General features: G+C 35.9%; 1 protein-coding gene across 1 annotated transcript in view; it reads left to right on the forward strand.

Annotated features, from left to right (window-relative positions):
* Positions 1-7,530, forward strand: part of LOC106877453 (choline transporter-like protein 1) — an 86,006-nt gene extending 78,476 nt beyond the window's left edge. The window contains exons 13-17 of the mRNA XM_052969869.1: positions 556-593; positions 2,386-2,514; positions 4,096-4,188; positions 6,408-6,503; positions 7,382-7,530. Coding sequence (XP_052825829.1) covers positions 556-593; positions 2,386-2,514; positions 4,096-4,188; positions 6,408-6,503; positions 7,382-7,486 — 461 coding nt within the window. The 3' untranslated portion in view covers positions 7,487-7,530. The remainder of the gene's footprint in view (positions 1-555; positions 594-2,385; positions 2,515-4,095; positions 4,189-6,407; positions 6,504-7,381) is intronic.
* The last annotated feature ends 3,320 nt before the right edge of the window (positions 7,531-10,850 follow it).

Here is a 10,850-nt window from a genome sequence, read left to right on the forward strand (position 1 = left end):
GAAACAATATTTTATTCTGGAAAAATTAACAATAGAAATGTTTTGATTAGTCAAAGTATGAGCCGTGAACATCTATGTATCTCTGTCATCAATCAACGAGATTATTTATGCCACATTGATAAAAAACTTATTGGCTTTGATGCTAAGAAATCTATGAAAGCTGATACCGCCTCTGATTTGGATCTGAAAGTTTTATCACTTAAAAATGTGTTTAAACACTTTAAAAAATGGTAGTCAATGGGTGAAAGATCAGGAGAATATGGAGGATGTGGTAAAGTCTTGTATCCCAAGTCTGTGAGTTTCTGCAGCATCATTCTTGCAATATGTGGCTTTGCATTATCATGGAGCAGAATTGGGCCATGCCGATTCACCAATGTGTGTCTCATTTTTTGCAAGTGAGCCTGCATTTCAGCGAGTTGATTGCAGTAAACCTCTGCTGTTTATTTGTGGTCGTGTGCCTATGTTAGAAACAATTGTTGTTGCTGTTTAGTGTCAAGAAGTTTCTTGAAAATTGATTTTGATGTATTTTCATTTTGTTTTCCTGTCTATTTACAGCTATCAAAGGAACCAGTTTCTGCACCTCAGCCAGGAGGGTATGAGATCTTTCTCATATTATACATTTTCTTCTCAGTCAACATATATAGCTATCCTTGTCACTAGTAGTTAGACCACAAATCCATATAATGTTGTCAGAACTGTGCTATGTCTAAGATGTATACATTTTGTTAATTAAACGACTGGGTACTCTTTGCAGTAAGCGATACAGTCCATATAAAGTACATTGAGGCACCATATGAAGATACAGTCCATCTAGCTGTAAATAGATACCATGTGGAGGTGAAATCCACCTAGCTATAACTAGGTATATAGTGGAGACATGGTACAACTAGCTGTGATTATGTACGATGTTGAGGTACAGGCCACCTAACTGTAAATAAGTACATCTAAAGATATTGTTTACATAGCTGTAAATAGGCATCATGTTAGGAGACAGTCTCCATAGTTGTCTGTATATGCTTCATGTAGAGATACAGCCCTCTGAATCTGTAAATAGGTACTGTATATGTGAAAGAGCATGGTTTAGTGGTTAGAGTATTTGGCTCACAATTGTAAGGTCATCAGTTCGATACCCAGTGGTACGTTGTGTCCTTGAGTAAGACATTTTATTTCACATTGCTCCAGTCCACTCAGCTGAAAAAAGCAAGCAGTACCTGTATTTCAAAGGGCCAACCTTGTCATATTCTGCATTATGCCGAATCTCCCTGAGAGCTATGTTAAAGGCACGTGTATCTGTGAAATGCTCAGCCATTTGCATGTTAATTTCATGAGCTGGTTGTTCTGTTGATCAGTTCAACTGGAACTCTCATCTTCATAACCAAAGGAGTGCCAGTAAAGTAAAGGTACTGTATGGAGTTACTGTCCACCTAAATGTAAATAGCTACAATGTGGAGATACAATTCACCTAGTTATAAATAGATATCTTGTGAAAGTAGAGTCCACCTGGTTGTAATAGGTACCATATGGAGGTACATTCCAACTAGCTTTAAGTAGATACCTTGTAGAGGAACAGTCCATGTAGCACTCATCAGATACCATGTGACAGAACTGTCCACCTAATAGTAAATAGAGACCATGTGGGGGCACAGTCCACCTAGCTGTAAATAACCTTAGGATGACCAAAGTCTTGTGAAATTTGTTTGATAGAAACTATGAAAGTTCATCAGAGGTATTGCCTTTGTTCTTAGTGGGCAGATTTTATCCATTGTCAGGTTAAACACTACCACCTGGTTATCGGGTTTGCTTTTCAGGGCCCTCTCTGTTGTGATAGTCTTCTCCCTTTCTTCGACCAGACTTGAAAATGTCCCTGAGTTATTTTGTTTGCCTTCTTGATTAACCCAATTATAAGATCTATAAGGACGCCATTGTTGTAAACCAATTCAAAAGAAGACTTTTATTCAAACTTTCTTCTGCTTGCCATCTAATCCGTTGATCATGGCTACCTGACAATTAAGCATGGTTTTTAATATTAGGTAAAGACAGCATCCATTTATCAACATCATTAGATACTGCACTGCACTGCACTTTCATATTTAATTCAGAATAGAATTTCTATATTTTTATCTGCTATTTACTATTATAGAAAAGAATTAATAAGAGAATAGTATAGTTCATGACATCCATAAAGTAAGAAAAGTACACATAAGTTAGTACAGGCAATATATGTATGTATGCTACGTTTATTAAATTTTCGGTATCATTTTGTTTTAATTTTCAATGAATCTTCTTTCAATGATACAAAATTTTTGTCACATTGAAATTTTAACATTTCAATATTTCCTTAACTTTATATTACAACCAAAAATACTCTTTGAATTCTAATTCCAGGCATTTAATCTTTTGGTTAATAATGTCCTACGTGTGGCTGCAATCAACAGTGTTGGTGATTTTCTGCTCTTCTTGACGAAAATCTGTATTATGGTCCTCACTGGTGCTATAGGAATTGCATGGTTTAAGGTAAGACTAATGTATTCTTAGTAACTTTCATTTCCATTCTTGTGACCCTCAGACTGCTTCCTATCATACTGAATCTTTCTCTCTTCTTTTTTCAAAAGATACAAAAATTTGCACAATATCTTGGTCCAAAGTATTCTTTTCTTTTGCAACTTACATTTTGGCACCTTTCAATGCTCTCGCTCTATATGTCATATTTGTCCTTCCATTTTCCACAGTGTAAGCATGACTGTGTGGCTAAAAAGTTTGCTTCTCAACTACATGGTTTCGAGTTCAGTCCCACTGTATGGCACTTTGGCAAGTGTCTTCTACTATAACCTTGAAAAAAAAATTCCTTTTATATATTGTATTTTCTGGCATCTAAGGCACACATTTTTCCAAAACATTACCCCCAAAAGTCACCCTGCACCTTATATACCGAAGGTTGGGCTTTGGGTAGATTTGGTTAGCGTTATTAATGACAGACAACACTGGTGTTGGTAGAGGTCAATGATGATATTTGGTAGTGTTAAGGTAAGTATCGGAACTTAGCCTAGCATACATAATAGCTTTACCAAAGGGCATCAGTTTAAATTCTCGTGGTTCCTATACATGAAAATGTGTGAGACATTTAGCTAGGGTATTCAGGGTTAGCTGCAGTTATCATTTTTATTTTTTGCAGATTCAAAATTAGGGTGCACCTTATATGCTTGAAAATAAAGTGTGTGTGTGTGTGTACATACATATATTTATGTGTGTGTGTTTGTGTCTCCTCATCTTGACATAGTATGATAGCTGTAAATGAGAATCCTCATCATACAAGTAGTGTTATTTGTTTCCAACGTTCATTAGAATGTGTCTGGTCATGGAGAACATTTCTTTTCTTGGAAACAAGTAGGGTTGATGACATGAAGGGCATCCAGCTGTAGCGAATCTACTTCAGCGATTCCATCTGATTGATGCAAGCAAGCATAGAAAAGCGGATGTTAAAAGCAATGAAAACTCATAACTAGCATCCAAGCTTAATTCCAACAACTAATCTCTTTTACTTTATGACATATAAACTCAACAAATCTATGTGAGCAAAACGAGCTGTCATCTAGGACAGGGGCCCCCAACCACCAGGCTACAGGCCAGTACTGGGCTGCACAGACATCTCAATAGTAAATAGACACCACTTTTTCTTTCCCTTTAGTTTCCATCTAGCAAATCCACTTGCAAGGCTTTGGTCGGCCTTAGGTGCCATGTAGTGGAACTGAACCCAGAATCATATGGTTGGGAAGCAAGCTTCTTACCACACAGCCATGCCTGTGCCTATTTTACACACACACACACACACACTCTCTCTCTCTCTCACTCACAAAATTATAAAATAAGAGAAAATAAATTGTGAGGATGAACAAGTTTCCATACTCTTTATAATAATTACTAATATATATATATATATATATATATCCATGTCTGTGTACCTGTTTGTCTATCAATCCAGCTAGACACTCTGTAATACTCATGGGATGAGACAGAAATTGTGCCAGCATTTCACGATCATTATTTACAGCACTATTCTGAATATGTAATAATTCTTACCATTTCTCTTTTTTACAGACAGATGAAGATCTCCATTATTATGCCATCCCTGTTCTCTTAGTGTGTGTCTTTGCCTATATATTGGCCAGCTGTTTTATGTCTCAGTATGAGGTAAGTAAATATCAATTTTTACTTTCTCCTCTTTCATTTATGCATTTATTTTGGTTTACCAAAGCTATGTGTTGTTCTGTTTGTCTGCTTCTCTCTCTCTCTCTCTCTCCCCATATAGTTTGAGTGTAAGTGTATCTTTACTTGCCTACAGGATCTTGCAGATAAATTGAGAAAATTTTTATGGTTATAAATACTAAAATAATAGTAGTTGACAGATATAATTTTAATGTAACATTTATTACAACAAAAACATTTATCACTCAATGTGGCTGCCATTTTGGGCAATTACTGCTTCCACACAGGAATGAAATTCTTTTGCAGCTGTTGCAACCTCCACATGATGCATATCTTCAAATTGTCGGCACTTAAGTGTGGTGAAGCATTGGTTCTTGCTTGAAGTATGCCCCATAAAAAGTAATTGAGAAGGTTGAGATCTGGGCTATTACTGGGCCAGATGTTGACCCTCACAAAAAAATGACACCTTTTCACCAAGGAAGGTCTGTGATGCTTTTGACCATGGCATGATGCAGAATCCTGCATAAGCACCACATTAGCAAGCTCAAACTTCTGCTCCATCCTCGAAAGTTCTTCTAACAGAGATTATTACTAATATATATATATCCATGCCTATGTACCTGTCATCTGTTAGAACTCCTAGAGAGTTCTTCAGGATGTCCGGATACTCCTTTGTGCCAATCTTCAAGCCAAACTCAATGAAGTGTGGATCCATGACACATCACTCGCCACAACTCCAAATACTATCACAGAGGCAGGATTCTTAGTCTCAAATATTGGGGGGACATCTGAAGGGTTGTATACAATCACTCGAGAATTTCTGCAATTCACCTCAATGTCAACAGTGAACTTCTTCTTGTTCACAACACAAGAGTTTTTCCGGCACCTTGATGCTTGATGAATGACAGAAGCTTTGGGCATCTCTCAGCTCTGATTGCTTTGGCCTTGGTTGTTACGAGGTGACAGCATCGTTGAACATAGCTAGTCATGTCAAGGCTCCTGTTCACAACTCTGGACACTGTAGAAAGGGACACACTGCATTTGTTTGTGAGAGTTGTCATGGATGTGGATGGGTTGGCTTCAATCAAGCGTTTGAGGCCAGCGAGAAACTTTGGATTGAGCTTGGAATCACTTTGAGTCTTGTGTTCTGTTTTTTATCAATCTTTCCCTCTTCTTTAAATTGGTTATACACACAATAAACTGTTGCTTTTGGAAGTTTCTTCAACTTAACAATTTTATGGGCAGTGTGCCCTGTTTGTGCCAAGACAACAATGGCAGAACGATTCTGTTGTTCCATGACTTTCTGTTGTTGAATCAGTTTGCTATTTACCTGAAAAATAAAGAGGAAGATTATATTTTCAAGCAAGCAAAGTTTTGTCCAAAAACGAAATGTTAAACCCACTAAGTCAACTGCTTAAAATTGGTCTCAATTCATCTGCAAGACCCTGTATATATATGTATACAATGTATGTATATATATAAAACTTACTTGGAAAAGGATGCGTGACATTCGATCATATAATAATATAAATAATATTTAAATATATGCATATATCCATACATATATGTACATACCTACATCTATATGTATTCATACATGCATATATGGGTACAGGACATTAAAAAAAAAACGTTAAACACAATGAGAAACGAAAACAGAAAACGAACTTTTTTTGAACAATGAAAAAAATCAAACAGAGAAACGAAACATGCAACATAAAGAGTATACCCCTTCGTCAGATGTCCCTGTTCCATCTACTCTGCATTTCGAAGGCAAGGACAATATGTGACTTCATTGGAACAGTCCTTCCCACAAAGCAAATTAAATAAAATTTGTGTTTAACGTTTTTTTTTATGTCCTGTACCCATATATGCATGTATGTATACATATAGATGTAGGTATGTACATATATGTATGGATATATGCATATGTCTATATATTATTTATATTTATATATATATATATATATATATCCACTCTTCTTTCTCAACACTCACCCTCTTTCTTCCACTCATTTCATCATGTTAAACCGTTAACTCTTACACATTTTTTCTTTCTCCAATTCAGTTAATTTTATAGAATTTTAAATATTAAAACTCTTATCCCTTTTTCTATCTCACTGAAAAGCACAGTTGCCTTCAAAGGATCAGTTTATCATTTTTAAAATTTGAAATGCTCTCATTTTGTTCTATTTCTATTACAGATGGTGATTGATACCCTGCTGCTGTGTTTCTGTGAGGATGTGGAGATTAATGATGGCTCTGCAGAGAAACCATACTACATGGACACTTCATTAATGGTGAGCTATTGCAGCTTACATGCTCTTTTGAAAGTGTGTGTATGTCTTTGACTGAAAACCCAACTCTACTCAGTTTAACAATTTTTTATTAACACATGCTTGAAAGATAAGTTGTGTGTGTGTGTTAAAAGCTAATCTCAAAACACTGAACCTTACGAAGGAGATTACAGAGGACCAAGATATGTGGCACATTCCTGTACATGAGAAGACACATCCACCACAACAAAATTGAGATTCTATATCCAAGATGCCACATAAAATGCATTGGTGTGAGTGCTGGTGCTGTGTAAAGAACACTTGTAATGAACCACATAAAAAGCACCCAGTACACTCTGTAGGGTGGTTGGTGTTAGGAAGGGCATCCAGCCATAGAAACCAAACCAAAACAGTCTAATGTAACCTGGTGCAGCTCCTAGCCTTGCCGACTCCTGTCAAGCCATCCAACCCATGCCAGCATGGAAAACGGATGATGATGATTGAGATATGATGCAGAAATAGGATGTGTAATGAACTGTATTCTAATGACATTTTGAACATGGCTTTTGAAAGAAAGTGTTTGTGTGTGTGTGTAAACACTAAGATGAGTATGGTTATATACATACATACATGTGTGTGTGTGTGTGTATATATATATATATATATATGCACACACACGCAAGAACAAATTTCTTCCAGTTTCAGTCTACCAAATCAACTCACATGGCTTTGGTCAGCCTGGGGGCTATAGTAGAAGACAATTGTCCATGGTTCCATGCAGAGGGGACTGGGACTGAGAGCGCAGAACCATGTGACTGGGAAACAACTCTGTTATGTTAATAGAACAATAATAAACAAATAGTTAAAAATTTCCTCCTCATCTTTTTCTCTTTTAATTGCAGAAATTTGTGAATGGTGCCAGCAAGAAACTAAATGAATCTCGTCAAACTGGGGAGAAAGAAGAGGCTGCAGAAAAAATGCAAGCTCAAGGTTCTGAAGAAAATTAATGACTGCACTGCCATGCAATGAGCTGGTCTGCACACACACAAAAGTAATCATCTCTTGGAAAAAGACAAAACCCTCAACAAGCATGCAACAAAGAATTAGGGAAGTCTTCGTTTTGACTGCTTTTTATTTATAATATTCTTTTGTACCCACATCAACTTTTTTCTTTCTCTTACATATTTACATGTTTCATTGCTTCTAAATGTGTATGTTCAGGGATCGTAGAAATTCATTTGTAATTCAGGGACTCAAAATGGGTAATGCAGAAATAGGGTGTGTAATGAACTGTATTTTAATGACATTTTAAACATGGCTTTTGAAAGAAAGTGTTTGTGTGTGTGTATATATATATATATATATATAATGTATATACAAACACACACTCACATGCATTATCTATATATTATATATATATGTATGTACAAACACACACACATTATCTGTACACACACACACATATATATATATATATATTACTAGCAGAGGCACCTGGCATTGTCCCTTATATACTGGAAGAAAAAAGCAAAATATGTCGTATAGAAATTTGTTAATCTAAATTCAATTTATTCTTCAACTGGGAAATCAGTTCTGAATTCATAATACAAAATAATAATAATAATATATTCTTTGTTTTCTGGTTTGGAGCATAGACAAATAAGTCTTGCAAACTACCAACCCTGGAGCAACCAACATAAAGTTGACCATGAGAAAAGCAAAGCTCAATTAAGTGCCAATAGATTTCAAAGTCTGATCTTGAGCTTTCTTAATAGACATTGCAAAGCAAAATCACACAGGGAATTGTGTTTGTTTGAACTCAAATGGCATATCTGTCGGTTTGATTGGAATTCTTGGAATGAAAGCCTCTTCCCCAGAGGCACATCCATTGATGATGGTAGCGTCTATCACATTAGGTAATAATGTCTTCACAATCAACCTTGTTTCATTGCATAATTGGGGAGGATCTAAATTTCTTAGAAGCGTTGTTAGGACTCCTACCTTCAGAAAAAGTTTATGTAGAGGAGTTCCAGGTGGCTCAAGAGAGTTAAGGAACACTGTTGGGTAATGGACAGCTTAATTTTCATCATGGTCTGAATCAACCGATTTGCACTCCTTAATGGCTGTTGGAATCCTATTCATTAATTCATGGTTAATTCTTGCTACTGTCTCATTTTTTTGAGCAAGAATTTCCTTTCACACATCCGTTTATTTGAATTATGATTATTACTTAAATCTGGAAATACCTTGTTCTTCAATTCAGCTGAGGAATTCACCATGATAGCAATATGAGCCAAATTGATATCACCATTCCCATCAAATGGAACTTTCCCATTTCCTAATTGGAGAAGCCAGGTTGAAAACTGTTCTGCACATTGGTCCCTAGCTAATAAAACTCACATGTTAGTATTGAAGGAGAATTTCTGTACTTTATTCCATAGGTGTGAAGACTTAATGCATGCTTTTATTTCATCAGATCTTGTTCGTCTTGAAATGATTGGTAATGTCTGTCTGAAGTCTCCTGATAAAAGTAATATAACTATTTCCATAGATTTATTGTTGCCTCTGATGTCTTTCTCTTATAATATTGATACCAAAGGAGGTCATTTGGAAAGCAGAATTATAATTCCTAATGTTTTTCAAGAAGTGCATGCTCCTTGGTGTGTTTCCCAAAAGCAATGCCTTCAAAGTATCTGTGGGTGTACCAAAATCGGTAAAACAACCATTCCTCTACCACAACACATAGTGGTGGTTTCTCTTTCTCATTTCTTTCCTTTAAAAAAACTGCACTCTTTTGACATTGCTCCAATATCAGTCAATTTCTCTGTAGAATAATCCTGTTTTGGATCAGAGTTGAAAGTTGATCTTTTCCAAGCCCCCTTAAAAGGTGCAACTCTTTTGTCAAATGTATTCAGCCTATCTTGATCAAGACACTTAGTATTGGCAAAGTCTTGCAGCAACTGTTTGCTTCTGGTATTTTCTTTGTCTCATTGGCAGTTTGTCTTTGTCTTGCATCCTTTAAACGTTTTTCTCTTTCCTTTTTTGGCTCTTGGCTCCTGCAGATTGCATTTTGTTGACATAATTGTTCTAACCATTTTTCCCTTGCCTCTTGTGACGCATTGACCCTGCGTGCAACAGCTCTCCTTTGGTTGTTTTCATGTCTTTGCTGTTGTTGTGCAGGGGTATCTAGTGACCTTACTCCAGCTACTTGCACTTGTCTTTGCTTCACTGTAGAATACTGATCCTCTACATTTACCCCATCTCCTCTTGTAGAGAGCAAGAATATTTTTTTAGGAAACTTTTTTGAAAATGAAAATGGGGATTAAATGTATAAATGAGCGAAAGCTACGTGAATATCTTCACAAGAGTGACTGAAATAAATGGTGATTGTGGAATGCTGCATGCACGCACACCCACAGACAAATACACATACAATATCAAACGCCAGTGTCTCTTTCTCTCCTGCTTTGTGCCAGCTTTCTTTCACCTTCACCTATAGAACATACATATAGTATCAAACATCAGTGTCTCTCTCTCTCTCTATCCCTCTTTCTTTCAACTTCTCCTATAGAAACTTGTTTTCACTCTGTTTCTTTCTCTCTTTTTCTCATTCTGTGTTTCTCTCACCCTCTGTAATTGTTCCTCGCTTTTAGTCTATGTCTGTTTCTTTCACTCTCTCTCTTTCTTTCAAACTCACTCACTCACCTTACATTTCTCCCTCTATCGAAAAACGTGACGAATGAGGAGAATTAAAGAGCCACTTCCTTACTTTGCTTTTGTTTCTTTCTCTCCCCTCTCACTCCATCATTAGCATTATGCACAGACATCTGCTAATATATAGATATAGATGTGACGTCATCATCATAGTACAAAATGTCGTTTATGACAGTTGACTTATAAAAAGACTATAATGTTAAATTTTTATAATGCAAATATGTAAATGAAAATAAAGTTTATTGAATCTCTTGATACCTCATACATCAAAATCAGCAATTAAGTTTTTGAATGCATAAGGAACATACGCACACACACACAAACTCTGCTTTATATATATATATATATATATATATATATTTCACTTATGCATTGTGAGACCTGCTGTAGAATTCAATATACATATGCTTCAGAATGAAGTGTTAGACAAGTATGAAACAGTAATAAGAAAATAAGATGACAAAAGAATAAATAATTATTTTTCCAGTGTCAACGGATATTAGTTGGAAAAATAATCGTTTAATCCTTTGTCATCTCATTTTCTTATTATCACTCTATACTCGTCCAATGCTTCGTTCTGAAGCATATGTTCATTGAGTTCTACACTAGGCTATTAAGTCTCACAATGCCTAAGTTAAATATTAAAATGCAAAAACT

This window comes from Octopus bimaculoides, chromosome 8, assembly GCF_001194135.2.
Source record: "Octopus bimaculoides isolate UCB-OBI-ISO-001 chromosome 8, ASM119413v2, whole genome shotgun sequence".
NCBI classification, from domain to species: domain Eukaryota; kingdom Metazoa; phylum Mollusca; class Cephalopoda; order Octopoda; family Octopodidae; genus Octopus; species Octopus bimaculoides.